The 16,348-nt window shown below is 31.7% G+C and overlaps 1 protein-coding gene across 1 annotated transcript; it reads left to right on the forward strand.

The window, feature by feature from the left end:
• The first annotated feature begins 693 nt into the window (after positions 1-693).
• Positions 694-14,138, forward strand: LOC109162935 (indole-3-glycerol phosphate synthase, chloroplastic-like). Its single transcript, XM_019311643.1, has 11 exons — positions 694-707; positions 8,868-9,067; positions 9,172-9,432; positions 9,577-9,753; positions 11,389-11,463; positions 11,554-11,598; positions 11,696-11,860; positions 12,412-12,490; positions 12,982-13,064; positions 13,153-13,221; positions 13,819-14,138. Exons 2-11 carry the CDS (start codon positions 8,891-8,893, stop codon positions 13,900-13,902), a joined length of 1,215 nt encoding a protein of 404 aa, XP_019167188.1. The 5' UTR covers positions 694-707; positions 8,868-8,890; the 3' UTR covers positions 13,903-14,138.
• Positions 14,139-16,348: the final 2,210 nt, after the last annotated feature.

The following is a 16,348-nucleotide window of genomic DNA, read 5'->3' on the forward strand; positions in this document are numbered from 1 at the left end:
AGAATATTATTATTGAAATATTTCCGTCCAATTTTTAATTAAAATGCAATGATTTGACCATTTTTTTTTCACTTTAGTCAATTATGAATCATTTTTTATTTGTAGTCAATCTTTTTATATTTCCAGTCAATTAGTAATATCATATTCATTTTCAGCCAATTATTTTTTTTCCGTCAATGAGTCAATTAGAAATCAGATGCAGTGATATTTTTACATAATTTTCATTCCATTTTTAACTGATGATGTAGATATCATTATTATTGAAATATTTCCGTTCTATGGAGGCCTAAATTTTGGAGAGAAATTTTGCTAGGAGAATTTTACTTTTAATTATATATAGATATAGATTTATTAATTAATTAATTATTAATGATAGTTTTTTTTATATTTCCACTAATTTTAAATTTTATAAAATATATAATCGAGATTAATATTTATTTCTATCTCAGCTAAACGTTAAGATGCAAACTTCATTTTACATATTTATTAATACATTTTATACTAGTAATTTTTATATTTTTAGTAACTTATTAATATTCAAGTATTAATATTCATTTCATTTTCCAATTGGCTTAATTTTAATGAAATTTTTTATATTTTCATTAATTTATTAATATTCATTTCATTTTTATTTGTAATCAAGTATTAATATTCATTTCATTTTTTACATTTGAGTCAATTTCGAAGCATTTTTAATTTTCAGTCAATTATTAATAGTCAGTTATTATTTTAATTGGCCTAAATTCTGTGCCCTTTTTATTCTCAGTTAATTATTATTTTTCAAATATTCTTTTAAATACTATAATTTCACATATGAACATGATGTGGATAAACGAAAAAACAAATGAATATTCAAAGTAATGTAAAACCATTAAATCTTTCAATTTAAACAAAAGACAAAAATTTAAATTTTTAAATATAAAATGTATATGCTTATTCATGCAATTGACTGAATATGCTTATTACCAATTATATTATAAACTACAATACATATTATTACCTATTGTGCTATTATGTTATTACCTAATTAATATCTGTTGTACGCGGTATTACCAATAATATATTTAATTAATTGACTACAAAAGTTTGAGCGGAAAAATGAAATAGGATATATATATATATATATATATATATATATATATATATATATATATATATATATATATATATATATATAAGGTATTATTTTTATAATTAAGGTATAATATTATTAAATTAAAATTATTTAAAATATATAGATCCACACTAAGAAAAATTTGATTAATTTCAGATATTAAAAGTAAATATTTATATTAAAGGTGAAATTATAAATAATTAAGTTTCAATAAGTTTAGTTATTTCATAAGTTATATATGGTTAGTAATGAATATTTTCCAATATTAGATTATGTTTATATATGGTTTGCCCGTATTAATCATCACTATGATATATTTATATATATATATATATATATATATATATGGAGGGGATCATGTGCATTTATGTCTTCTCGTGCGGTTGTGCGGGTGATTAATGTGCGTGAGTTTTGTACTCAATGTGCGTGAGTCATGTGCTTAATGTACCTGAGATTTGTGCTTAATGTGCGTGAATGTGTAATGCTTAATGTGCGTGAGTTTTGAACTTAGGGTGTGTGAGTCTTGTACCTAAAGTGCGTGAGTTTTGTACTTAATGTGTGTGAGTGTGTACCTTCCTTTGTTATTTTTGCTGCTTACTTACTTCTGAGACAAACATGATCGTACTATCCACATATACCTCTGTACACTACCTCCGAAATGGAACTCTTATGGGCAAGAAAAACGTAGCAAAAGCTTTGTTTAACTTGTCAATACTTCATAAAAACAAGGCTCTCATGGTGCAGTAAAGCACCTCATAAAAACGCAGCAAAAGCTTTGGTTGCTGTTTTGAATCTTGCTACCATTCATGATGGAAGAATATCAATTGATCAAGAAGGAGGGATCCCCTGCCCGTTGTGGTTGAAGTTGAAACATTATCAGCTAAAAATGCTGAATTTCCAGCCTATTAAAAGCCTATTAAAACTCACGCACATTAAGCACAAACCTCTCACACATTAAGCACAATACTCACGCACATTAAGCATAAATCTCACGCACATTAATCAACCGCACAACCGCATGGGAAGCATTCAACCGCATCTGAACCTTTCACTATATATATATATATATATATATATATATATATATATATATATATATATATATATATATATATATATATATATATATAATTAATCTAGATATATGGATAATATTTATTCAATATTGTTATGAAAGTATTACAATTATAGCTTTGTATATGAAAAACATAGAAACTTGAGTAGCTTAAATCAAAATCATTAAAAATAATGCGTCTACAGTACAAAAAAATTATCCTTGCTTTAATAATTAATTATTAATATAATTTCCCAATATAAATTTACAATTATTAATAATTATTTATGGTAATTATTCGGCATAAAAAAAAAGATAAATAAAAAGAATAAGAAAAATAGAAGACGAAAGAATATATAGATGTCATATGATATCTTACATAAGGTAAATTGATATCAAATTTAATTTAGAATTAGAGTAGGAATAGGAAAGTATGAAAGAATATTTGTAGTAAGGATTGTATTACCATATTTGTACAATTGTAATACGAATAGAAATTGTATTACCATATATTTTACAATATTACGCAAACCTTAATAGTGTAGAAGTCATTTGGGCGGGAATTAAAACATAGGATTTTGTTTGTATATATAGTATATATTACTGATTGTTTTAATAAGCTTATTATTATTAAATTTGGGCGATTAATTATTAATATTCAATTTGATTCTATTATTTTCGCACAATCTTCCCTTTAAATTCTTGATACTACTGATTGTTTTCCATTTTCACTTTTTAAGGGAAATAACCATATTATTAATAAAAGTTTGTGCAAAATTACACAGGAGAATTTTATTTGTATTAATATTATAGAAAATTTTAATTTCATTAGATTTTAAATAAATGTTACCATAACTAGTATTTTCACCCGTGCGATGCACGGAATGGAATTGTTGTAATATATTAAGAATATTTAAATCGATATATAATTATTTAAGAGTTAATTTCACCAGAGGTCGCTTATTTTTTCTGATAATTCCAAATTTAATCCTAGACTATTAGTTATTAATTATTACGATTTATTCTATATTATTATAATTCTTACGTTAATATTCTTACTGTTATTATTAACACTTAACTACTTTTAGATATTATTTTTACCACTTATATTATTATTATTATTATTATTATTATTATTATTATTATTATTATTATTGTTATTATTATTATTATTATTATTATTATTATTATTATTATTATTATTATTATTATTATTATTAGTTTTGTTTCAAGTTTTGTTAGTATATAATGGCCGTGAGGCACACAATAATAATATAACCATAATTAAATATTCTTGTATTGTAATCCGTGAGTCACAATAATAAGGTAATAATAATTAAGCTCGCATGGGTAGCTCAACTGGTCATAGAGGTGAAACTTTGGAAGAATGACCAGGGATCGAGTCTTATCAGCGGTAGTGTGGGAGCAACCTCTCAAAGTGAGGGGGGTTTCTTGTGCGCAGTGAGCGAGTCTTATCAGCGGTAGTGTGGGAGCAACCTCTCAAAGTGAGGGGGGTTTCTTGTGCGCAGTGAGCACCGGTCTAGCCTCTGTAGGGTTGGGGTTTTTCCTTTTTGAAGAATATAATAATAATTAAATATTCTTCGAGGATTTCTATTACCATCATTAATTATTCCCTAATTTACCATAATTAAATAATTTGACCAATTATAAAGAGAGATTATTAAAAAATGCACGGGACAATTAAAAAATTTAAAAATTCATTAATAAAACATAAGGTTCACATAGTTTTTTCTTAGAAACAATTTAATAAAGCATTTTTTTTTAGAAATTGGTGGGCCAAACCGCCTACGGCAGTTTGCGGTGGATAGATCTCGAAAAAATACGCAATTTCAAAAAAACATTTGTCCAAAATGGACAACCGAGTCAAAAGTTATGCCTTGCCGAACTTTTGACATTTCACATCTTTTACCCAGAATTATTGTACGAATGGGAAAGATCAATATATTTTATTGGGAAGAGAGATTTTTTAGGAATTGGGCGGGAAGTTAAAATTTCAGGATTTTGTTTTTATATATAGTATAGATTAGATGTGCAAAGGGAATTGTATTACACTATTTTATAATTTTAGAATAGAATTTTTACCCAGAATTATTGTACGAATGAGAAAGTAGAAGTTAATATATTTTATTGAGAAGATAGATTTTTTAGGAATTGGGCGGGAAGTTAAAATTTCAGAATTTTGTTTTTATATATAGTATAGATTATATGTGCAAAGTGAATTGTATTACACTATTTTATAATTTCAGAATAGAATTTTTACCCAAAATTATTGTACGAATGAGAAAGTAGAAGTTAATATATTTTATTGGGAAGATTAATTTTTTAGGAATTGGGCGGGAAGTTAAAATTTCAGGATTTTGTTTTTATATATAGTATAGATTATATGTGCAAAGTGAATTGTATTACACTATTTTATAATTTCAGAATAGAATTTTTACCCAGAATTATTGTACGAATGGGAAAGATCAATATATTTTATTGGGAGGAGAGAGTTTTTAGGAATTGGGCGGGAAGTTAAAATTTCAGGATTTTGTTTGTAAATATAGTATAGATTAGATGTGCAAAGGAAATTGTATTACACTATTTTATAATTTTAGAATAGAAGTTTTACCCAGAATTATTGTACGAATGGGAAAGTAGAAGTTAATATATTTTATTGGGAAAAGAGATTCTTTAGGAATTGGGCGGGAAGTTAAAATTTCAGGATTTTGTTTTTATATATAGTATAGATTATATGCAGTAATTTGTCATATATAAATTTCTTACTTTAGTAATATTAATCATATGATAATCTATTCTATTAATAAAAAAATAAAATCCTCACTGCATAACACAAAGAGAAGAATAAAAAACACCATCATGATACTCAATACTTTTTTTTTTTTTTTTTTGAAAATCATGATACTCAATACTTAAAACACAACCAACAATATATTTTTTAAAAAAATCGAATCGAACAAATAATTCATACTCTAAAAACAAAAAATATAAGAACATTGGTTTTTTTTTTTTATAAGAATTAAATTACATGAAATCAAGTTTAGGTCAATAAAAGCAAAAAATATTAAATGGTACTTTCAAGCATGCACATACATGAATATTTTAATCTACTGGCCTTCAATTCTTTCTCAGAATCAGAAGAAGTGGAACCCGCTTTCCACCACATTCTTCTGAATCTTGCCTTCGACATTTTTTTTCTCTATAACTTGTTTTAAAGCTGAAACCTTTTTCTGTTTTTTTTTTTTTTTTTTTTTTTTTTTTTGCGATGGCCTTCTCGACCGTAGCTTTCGCTTCTCTCTTAACTACAAAGTCATTACAAAATAGTGAACTCGGTTAATATCCCCTACTGACTCTGTAACCATTGCATCGCACAAATAACAAAAACAGTGCTTGGAAATAAAATATACAAACAATATTACAAAATTATTGCTTTAAACAAAGCAATAATACGAAGAAAAAAATACATATAATACAAAATTTTAAAAACAAAAACAATAATTAAAAATTACAAAAGATCAAGAGAAAAGGGTCAAATAGGCCCCTGAACATTTCGTGAAAAGTCAATTAGGCCCATAAACTTTTTAAAAGTGCAATTGAACATATGAACTCATGATTTTGAGTCATCCGACCCCATTAGCAGGTTACCTCCCTAATAGGTGTCGGTAACTGCCCTCGTGGCTTGCCACATAAGCGATGTTTTGATTATTTGGATTGCCACATAAGCATAAATTAAAAAAAAAAAAAAAAACTTTTGAACGCCCATGTTCTTCTTCTTCTTCTTTATTCTTCTGCTTCACGCTCCATCATCTTCATCTGTATTTATTTCACTTATTATTATTATTATTATTATTATTATTATTATTATTATTATTTTATTATTATTATTAGTTTGGAGACGAATCATCGTGAGGATCAAGAAACTCCATCGTCGTCATCGTGTTCATCCTCGGAGGCCGATGATGAACATCAATTTACTTCACTGCTTCTTCTTTCTTCTTTATTCATTTCACTGCTTCTGCTCCTCGACGCTGCCTTGAGGATTCAGAAGCAACAACAGGCTGAGAAAAAGGCTAGATCCCAGATCAAGAACGTTGGTTTGGGGCTATTCGGGTCCATTCTGAAGCGATTGAAGGATCGAAACAGGAACAAAAAGAGGGAGAATAATAAGAACGGTACTGAGGATCAGAGGAAGTTCATCATAGTTTCAGGCAAGGATGATGATAATGTAGTAAATGAAGCTGTGGGGGTGAAGGGAAATGGAGATGCACGTATGGGAGTTTCTTGCTATAGTAGGCTTAGTAGTGCGGGGTGGTTGGAGAGCAACGAAAAGAAGTCTTTGGATTTGGAGACTTCCAGCAGTTGCAGGTCTGAAGAAGAGTCGGAAGAAATTGATGAGAGATTGAGCGCCGATTTCCAAGCCTTTGAAAGCCTCTTCTGTTCAAGCCCTCTAAGCCCATTCAGATTCTCCCTCGAAAGATGCGAATCTCCTGGTCGCCGGACGCCGGACTTCTCTTCTCCGCGACCTCTCCCAATCTCTGCAGACGACAGGTGCCACTCTCTCTGTCTTTTTCCTCATGGAATTATCACTTAATCATAAATTTTTTATGAACACGATAACAACGATGGAGTTTCATGATCCTCACGATGATTCGTCTCCAAACTACTACTACTACTACTAATAATAATAATAATAATAATAATAATAATAATAAGTGAAATAAATAAAGATGAAGATGCTTAAGCAGTGAAATAAATAAAGATGAAGATGATAAAGCGGTGAAATGAATAAAGAAAAAGAAGACAAGCAGAATAAAGAAGAAGAAGAATAGAGCGTTCGGAAGTTTTTTTTTTTTTTTTTTTTTTTTTAATTTATATAATCCAAACATAGTTTATGTGGCAAGCCACGAGGGCAGTTACAGACACCTACTAGAGAGGTAACTTGCTAATGGGGTCGGACGACTCGAAATCATGAGTTCATGTGTTCAATTGCACTTTTAAAAAGTTCATGGGCCTAATTGACTTTTCACGAAATGTTCAGGGGCCTATTTGACTATTTTCTCAAAGATCAATTATAGACAAAAATAATACGAAAAATAAATACTTTTCTTAAAAAATTAAACTTGTTTGCATCGGCTTAGTCGGAGCAACTACAGCTGGTCTGGAGTGACATCAACCCGGACAAGTCCATAATAAAGAATGTAAATGAAAAAATAATAACTTTTTTCGCAGAGATAAAAATAGCTAGAAGAGAAATTGTACCTTTAATGCTTTGAAATATGCATATTAGTTTGAGTGGCTATTGAACCACAATGATTAATAAATTGATAAATAGGTGATGAGAGAGTCATTGCAAGGGAAAAGAGGGACCAAAGGTAAAATGAAGACTCATAATTTTTTTAGTCTATCAACTCGTTGTATTTATAGGTGAAAAATATAAAAATTATAAATTTGTAAGATTTTTCAAAAAGAAAGTGTATTTATTTATTTAAGGTATTGCCATAACCAATTCATTATATTGATATTCCTAATCAAGTCATTATATTAATATTAATATTAATATTAATATTAATATTCCTAATTAATTCATAACATTGATATTACTAAATTGTCCATAAGTTTGAGCGGAAAAACGAAATAGGAGGATATATATATATATATATATATATATATATATATATATATATATATATATATATATATATATATATATATATATATAGATTATGTGGTCTATTATTATGTCAAAGATTTTAATCTAATTCTAATCAAAATTAATACATTAATATAATTACTTTTTAACCTTTCAGATTTAATTATGGCCTTATTTATACTATATTTCTCACTCAATCTCATCCTTCAATTACAAATGTATTAATGGATGGGATGTGATCTTATGATCTCATTTAATATGAGGGTCTCATGGGATTTGCACCCTCTATATATATATATATATATCAAGGTTGCAAAACTCGGTCGCCTAGGTGCTAGGCGGCACCCATCCTTGCCGTTTTGGCCTATAGTCGGTCGATTTCGTTCGATTTTGACCGATTTCGTCTTTCATTAATTATTGATTTTAATATCATTATGATGTTATGGCTTATAAATTATCGTTATTTCATTTATTTGGACGTGTTATTTGATTGAATGTTGAAAACAGGCTCATTAAAATTGTCAAACTACAAGTCTGTCACTATTTTTTTTAAATTTTTTTGGTGCCCACCTAACGCCACCTAGATTCCGCCTAGGCGCCGCCTAAACTGCCTAGGCGCTAGGCGCTGCCGAGACACCCGACTAGCGTCTAGCGCCTACTGCAACCTTGATATATATATATATATATATATATATATATATATATATAACATAATTAAATAATGAATTAATGATATAACCGTTACAAACGTTACAAAAATAATAATTATTTCCATAATAAATAAATAAAATATTTATAACAAAAACAACATAATACAAAGGTTTCCTAAATATTTGACCAGATTTAGTAATTTATTATTCCGCAGGATCAAATCCCTATTAATCATAATGAATTTGCTAATTACCTTGATCTGTGGTACCCAGCTCGGGCGGGTCCACACACCACACTGCGCCATTGCGGCATAAAAGGCTAAAAGGCAAAGGCTCCCCAGAACGAGAAAAATAATTTAAAAAAAATCCAAATTCCCCAGCTCCATTGTCCAGTTTCACTGATGGAGGCTTCGTTGCAATTCAGAACCACCGCACCGGCGGCGACGGTAAGACCGGCGGTCTCATTTCGAACCCCAATCAATCTCACACCCAAAAGGTTCGGCTTCTCCAGTGCCGGGGCTCTCATGTCAAACCCGAAACGCATTTCCCTCTCTTGTTCTCCAATTCGAGCTCAACAGGTTCTAGGTTTTCGTTTTTCTTCGTTCTTTGTTGGATGCCAAAACGCAGTTTTTAAGTCTGAAATTTGGTTTGAGCAATAGTGGTAATTTGTTCATTTTTTTAGCCTGACTTGAAGGAAGAGTCCGCAACGCTTTCTGAATCGAATATATCGGAAGCAGAGGCCCTGAAAATCAAGGAATGGGAAGTGCAGAGGCTCCAGGATGAGGTTGCTGCTAACCAGGGTATAAGGATTCGGAGAAGGCCGCTTACAGGGCCGCCGTTGCATTACGTTGGCCCTTTCGAGTTTCGGTTGCAGAACGAAGGGAACACACCTCGGAACATTCTAGAAGAGATTGTTTGGAACAAGGACAAGGAAGTTTCTGAGGTACTCTTTGATTGAATTACTGAATGGCGGTTGTTTCACTTTTGGAATAATGTATCTTTGTTATGAACTGTGAAGTGCTTATGAGGATTTGGTTGTGTTGATTAGTTTGACTGCCTTGATTTCATTATTATTTTTTTTTAACAGATGAAGGAGAGAAGACATCTTGGCACGTTGAGGAAAGCACTTGAGGAAGCACCTCCTGCTCGAGATTTTGTTGGTGCTCTTAAGGCATCTTATTCTAGAACTGGATTGCCTGGCTTGATTGCTGAAGTGAAGAAGGCTTCTCCAAGCAGAGGGATATTAAGAGAAGATTTTGATCCTGTAAGGTTTCAGTGTTTTATTTTATTTGGCCAACTCATTTATATTTGAGAAAGTGATAGCTAATGAAGATTAGATGCATAATTCATTTTCCTTGAAATACATCATGGTGGAATCTATTTGGATATTAACTGTTTGAAAGTGAAATAATAAAAGCAGAAGGAAGATGTAATGAAAGGAACAGAAATAGCAATTGTGTGGGACGGGGAACTGGAACTTTTTGAAACTCATCATATATATTGAACAAATGTAGTATCTGCTGCAACCACAACCTTCAGGGGAAAGAAAAAGATACCAAATCCTCATAGGAAGTTATCTTTAGTATAGTTAACACTATTGCTCTATCTCATCCTCAGTTAGCTTTATTATGCAATAGCAACTTGTAATCATTTGCTATGAGTAGTTTGGCATGAAATTAAGAAATAAAATGAATTGCAGTGAGAATTTCACATGGGACAAATAAGCTCTGCTATATTCTTTCAAGGATGTTATTTATTTATTTTTTGGGAGGGGGAAATGGGGAATAAGTATGGATCGTATCCAAGGCACTGAGGAGGTATGATCCAATACACTATATATATATATATATATATATATATATATATATATATATATATATATATATATATATATATATATATATATATACATACACACACGTTCCCTAGGGTCGCTCCTCCACGGGGCTTGCCAACGGTCCCTGCCTAGGGCCGTTGGCTAGCTCCGTGACTCCATCTGGTGCATACTATCTGTGCACCAATGGGGTTCTTCTTCACATGCAATAACTCACAGAGCAAAACAACACTCCCAAATCCTCAACAACACATCATAGATCAACAATAGATCACTTAATAGCTGAACAACATCAATACTCTAGCATTTCTAAGCATTTAAACTATAAGCTAGACTTCACAGAGTCAATAAAAAGCTAGTTGGGAGTCCATGGGTTATACCTCAACTTCGCTCCAAAAGCCATATATATATATGTATGTATGTATATATATATATATATATATATATATATATATATATATATATAGAGAGAGAGAGAGAGAGAGAGAGAGAGAGAGAGAGAGACCTTTAAGGTGATGGCATTGACTATATGTGGGTTTTTCTTCCAGTCTCCTACTAATTTAACTATGCTAGTTCACCCCAAATTTAGACCTATTATTTGTAGAAAAGGTCAAAAGCTCTTATATTTTGTGTCTATATGAAAAGTAGTCATTATGCCAATAGTTGAATAAGGAGAGAATAACATTTGAACATGTTTAGCTAAAATCAAATTCCAAAATCTGATTTTCTGAGGTTTCATTCTTCTTTCTCGCATTCTAAAAGCTTAGAATGGGAAAGACAAATATTAAGCAATGATATTTTCAATGCATCACTGCACCATTTGAATGAGTCACAAATGTTTGTGCATATGTAAACATATAATGGCACAACCATTTATTTATTTTATCAAGTTCTTTAATCAAATGTGCAATCTAATTCTATCATTGGATGGAATTCCAACCTTGGGCATTGCCCTTGATACTCAATGGTGATCCTATCCATCAACTAGAATATATGCCATCTATATACATCATAAATTAAATGATGCTAGTTAACTCAGCTGCTTTGTGATGTTTTCCATGACAGGTTGAAATTGCCAAAGCTTATGAGAAAGGTGGAGCAGCATGCCTTAGTGTTTTGACTGATGAGAAGTATTTTAAGGTAAAGATTAATATTTGAGCTGTTAGGCAATTGCTTAAATATTAGTACATATTTATTAGACTGCTTTTTTACATTCTTTTGGAAAATTAGGGAAGCTTTGAAAACCTTGAGGCTATAAGGAATGCTGGAGTGACGGTATGCCCTTAGCTTAGTGTGCAAATAACATCTTTAAAAGAATATTCAATTCCTTTTCATTTTTTTGAATCCTTCCTAACACTCAACAATAATGCAGTGTCCTTTGTTGTGCAAAGAATTTATTATAGACGCATGGCAAATTTACTATGCTCGAACCAAAGGGGCTGATGCAGTTCTTTTGATTGCCGCTGTTTTACCTGATCTTGATATAAAATATATGATTAAGATCTGCAAATTGCTTGGGATGACTGCACTTGTTGAGGTTTGTTTAATACTTTCTCATATCCTTATCTCTTGCACTGCATCCCACCATCCACAGGGTGACACCCCCTTCACTTTTGGTAAGGTCAAAGTTGGGTATGGGACCTTGGATAATCATGTGTACATGAAACATTATGAATGAGTTTAAATCTTCAATTTATGCTTTTTATCTTCTGATAATTTGTGCCACTTGAAGAATTGATGGATTTTCATGATCAGAATCAAAAGGGCACCTCCTAGTATGCTGTTGCTTTTATCCTGCATACACAAACACAAACCCCACTGCAGTTTATAGATGAATTTTTAATGTCAAACTGGTACCTGTTGAGGCAAGTTGAATTGTATTTGTTGCAATAAGTAGTATTTGTGGTCTGGAAAAGTGAAAAGATTAAACAAATTGCTAATATTAATCCAAAGAATCAAAAGACCAATTAAATGGAGTATTTATTAATATTGGTTCTGTTCTATTGAGTTTTTGTGGTGAAATGAAATAAGCATCTCATTATGTTCAAAGTAACTAGGTAATTCTTTCTTTGGTGTTCCATCTTCTAGGTACATGATGAGAGGGAGATGGATCGTGTGCTTGGAATAGATGTGGTTGAACTGGTTGGCATCAATAACAGAGACCTAGGTATTTTCTCTAATTTGACATATATGCATACTTTATGGCATTTTTCAGAATTGTTATTTTGTTTTATCTTTTAGTATATATTCTTCTTACATGTAAAGACTAATGTTTTAGTACCTAAAGTTTTTCCACATCAAATAGTAATCGTTAACCATCAAATAATGTTTAAACATGCACTTTGAAAAGTATTTTATGTAAAAATGTTGGCCTAACATGAGGTTTTCCCTCTTAATTATGCCAACAAGTTTTCTTGAAGTAGATGAGCTTTAAAATAAGCTGAGCCAAACACGCACTATCCATTGTGTAAATTTTACTAATATGCAAGTTTAATAATTTTTGGGAGGGATGGAATGAGAAATAAATGCATCTCTAGGGGGTGTAGTAAAACCAAAAACAGCCTAAAGAGGATTGAAATTTAGCATTAAGCATTTCATGCGATCTGCTATATACCTTAAAATGTTGTTGCCAACAAGTTGCACTTTGTGTTTTGTCAGGAACTTTCAAAGTTGATATTAGCAACACAAAGAAACTCCTTCAAGGAGAACGTGGGGAAAAGATCCGTGAGAAGGGCATAATTGTAAGAAATATTTTATTTGCATCCTGTCCTTTTGTAGTTTTTATCTCAACCTTTATTTATTTATATTATCCTATGCTTGGTTCCGTAGGTTGTTGGGGAATCTGGACTATTTACTCCTGCTGATATTGCATATGTACAAGAAGCTGGTGTCAGAGCAGTAAGCTGTGAAATTATTGCCTTATAAATTCTATATTACTTTTGAATCATTTGATTGCTAATAACTATATACCGTTTTCTTCCATATTAGTAAGGGGTAAAAATTGGAATAATGGAATAGAGAAAGATGGACATTTTGTTGACCGAGATAAACTGGTGGTAATATGATCTACTGGGGATATTGTGACCTTGTATCTAGTTTCAGATTTCCCTCCTGACAGGATATATCATAGAGACTAGTGGTGCAATTATCAAGTAGCAATAAGTACTGTCAAAAGAGGGGGTTGAAGGTGGATTAATCTTGAAAAAAGTGTGTATTGACTGGGTTCATGACTATTACTAAGATGTACTGTGAACCTACGATAATATTACTTACACTACACACACTGATGGGGGTGGGTTTGGGTATTGCACACACGACTCCTCCATGCTTGTACTTTTGGCGCAAGCAATTGGACAGTAATGAGGAGTTGCACCTTGTCTGCATGTCCTCCCATCAAACTGATCTAAGTGATCAAACCAAATAATGGGAATTTTCAGATGATGAAGCAAAGCTTGTTACCACTTAACAATCATTTCACATTTGGTGTCTTTGCAGGTTTTAGTGGGAGAGTCGATTGTGAAACAGCAAGACCCTACAAAAGGAATTTCTGAACTATTTGGTAAAGATATTTCCTGCTGAGATCCCAGAAGACTAAGGCTTATGTATCTCTTTGGGCCTTTGGGTTTAATTGAACCTTGAACAGGTTCTTATACAGTTTTGTGTTGTATCTAGTACCTTAAATCCTTAAAGTTCCCAAATTTGGTTACTTATCTCTCTCAGTGAAATACCCAAATAATTATTAGTTGTATAAACAAAATGCTTTTGCTATTTCAGCTTGAGCTGAGAATTGAGAAATGTTTTACTGGTTTAATCAATGCTAGTGTCCTGTCATATATATATGAAGGATTATAGTGACGATTAGAACAAATCTCGTTCGTAACAAACATCACAAACAAAATGAGACAGATGGAGTATATACTTAAATACACCTCACTTTTGGAAAATCTGCATTGTTTTGAGAAAAAATATGTAAGTATGTAGAAGTTTAAATGAATGATGTAGTGCATCGATTTTGGATAACATTACACTATTTTGGAAAAAAGTTTGCATTCTTTTAAACTAAGAGTCCATTTGGAAACTTAGAAAATATTTTCTGGAAGTTAGTTTTTAGATTTTTCAATGTTTGAGTATTCAAGGAAAAATGAAGTTAAAAGAAAATATTCATTCTGGTCAATGAAAAAAAAAAGGTTCTATTTATCGAAAAATGTCTTTCTAATTTTTTAGTTTGAAGACAGTTTTCAGATTCTTTATTTTACATCTCTTCCCTCCATTTTTAAGTTAGTTTCCAGATTGCCAAGCACTCTGTGCTCAATTGGCACCTCTGTGACTCCTTTGAGTGAAGGTCACAGGATCGAACCTTGGTGGTAAGGTATGTATTGACTCTTTGGGCTACAACTGATTGAAAACGTTTCATTTTTCAGGAAAAATGAATCAAACAGAAAAAATGCAATTTTTTTAATTTTCAACCAAACATAAAAAATACTTTTATGACATTCAGCCAAACACCATAAAATTAAAATATTTTCTGAAAAATGAGTCATTTTCTAAAAGTCATTTTTCAAAAAATGGTTTTCAAGTTTCTAACGGACTCTAAATGAATATTGGGTCATTTTCTGAAAATTATTTTTTGAAAAATGTTTTCCAAGTTTCTAAACGGGCACTAAATGAATATTGGACTGACTTTTCATACATATATTGTTATATTACAATTGTTATGCCGTGGAATCGGGTCCACCTTGCAAGGTGGACGCGACTCCAATACGGCGTCGTTCGATAATTTTGGAGTAACGGTGCTGCTAGTGGCAACATTTTCCTCAACAAATCGATTTCCCAAATTGGAATGAACAAGAAAAGACGATTTTACCCCTTCCAATTCAGTTCAATTGTTGACTTAAGATTTTCCGGTCACATTTGACCGGTAATTTGGCCGGCGTGACCAAAATTGATCAGAATTGCATAGTCAAGGTACTAAATTAACATTTTTGAAAGTCAAGTGTTGCAATTAACACAACTCCAATAGTCAGTGGACCAAAATTGAAATTTATTCTTTGAAGAAATATATGCGCAGACTGCTGAAAGGAATCATAGAGCGCAAATTACTTTAAATTAAAGTGCAAAACATAAATTTCCAATTTTACCTTTCATTTTAACACCAGCTTAACACCAAAGTTAACAGAGGACTACTTTGGTTTAAAATTCAAAAGTCGAAGGACAACTTTGAAAAAAATTAAAAGTCAAGGGACCAATTTAAGAAAAGGTCATAGTCGGAGAACCATTTTGAGAATTAACTCTAGTATGAATTGTCACTCTTGATGCTATTACCGCCAATTTATATAATCAATAACAAATAATGAAAAGCATATTAAAAATGCCCAATTTTTTTTTTTTTTTTTTTTTTTTTTTTTTAACATAGTTGGAGAATACCTCCTACTCATAGGATCATGCTTAGAATTATTATTATTATTATTTTTTATCAAAGAACAACTCGTTGTTTTTACACTCTAAAACATTCAAATTTAAATAAATTTAACCAAACTAATTGCCATAGTGGGGTAGAGGAACCCTAGAATGCTAGTGCGATCCTCTTTCCTCCACGACATGTGGTTTCGTTACGATAATCTCCCAATGGAGACCAGTGTGATCGAGGAAGGTTGTGCGGTGCTATCCTTGGCGACGGAGGAGACGGGCGGATTAGACGCTCCTGATATCCACGCGGCGATCTGAGACGGCGCATCATGAGCTGGTTGGCCGTTTTTTGACCGATCGAATGATTAAGTTCGATCACATGCAACAGGTGTTGGCTTCGGTCTGGCGTTCGGTGATGGGGATGCGTGTACTGCCGATCACCGACAATATGTTTCTGTTCCAATTTCCGCACTTGAAGGACATGCAACGGGTAGTGGACGATGGTCCTTGGTCCTTCGAAAATCATACCCTCGTTTGCGACAAAGTTCCGATCGGCGGTAATCCGGAGGAGGTGGTCCTCAACGACGTCTCCTTCTGGGTGCAGATCCATGATCTTCCC

Source organism: Ipomoea nil, unplaced genomic scaffold, assembly GCF_001879475.1.
Source record: "Ipomoea nil cultivar Tokyo-kokei standard unplaced genomic scaffold, Asagao_1.1 scaffold2965, whole genome shotgun sequence".
Lineage (NCBI taxonomy): Eukaryota > Viridiplantae > Streptophyta > Magnoliopsida > Solanales > Convolvulaceae > Ipomoea > Ipomoea nil.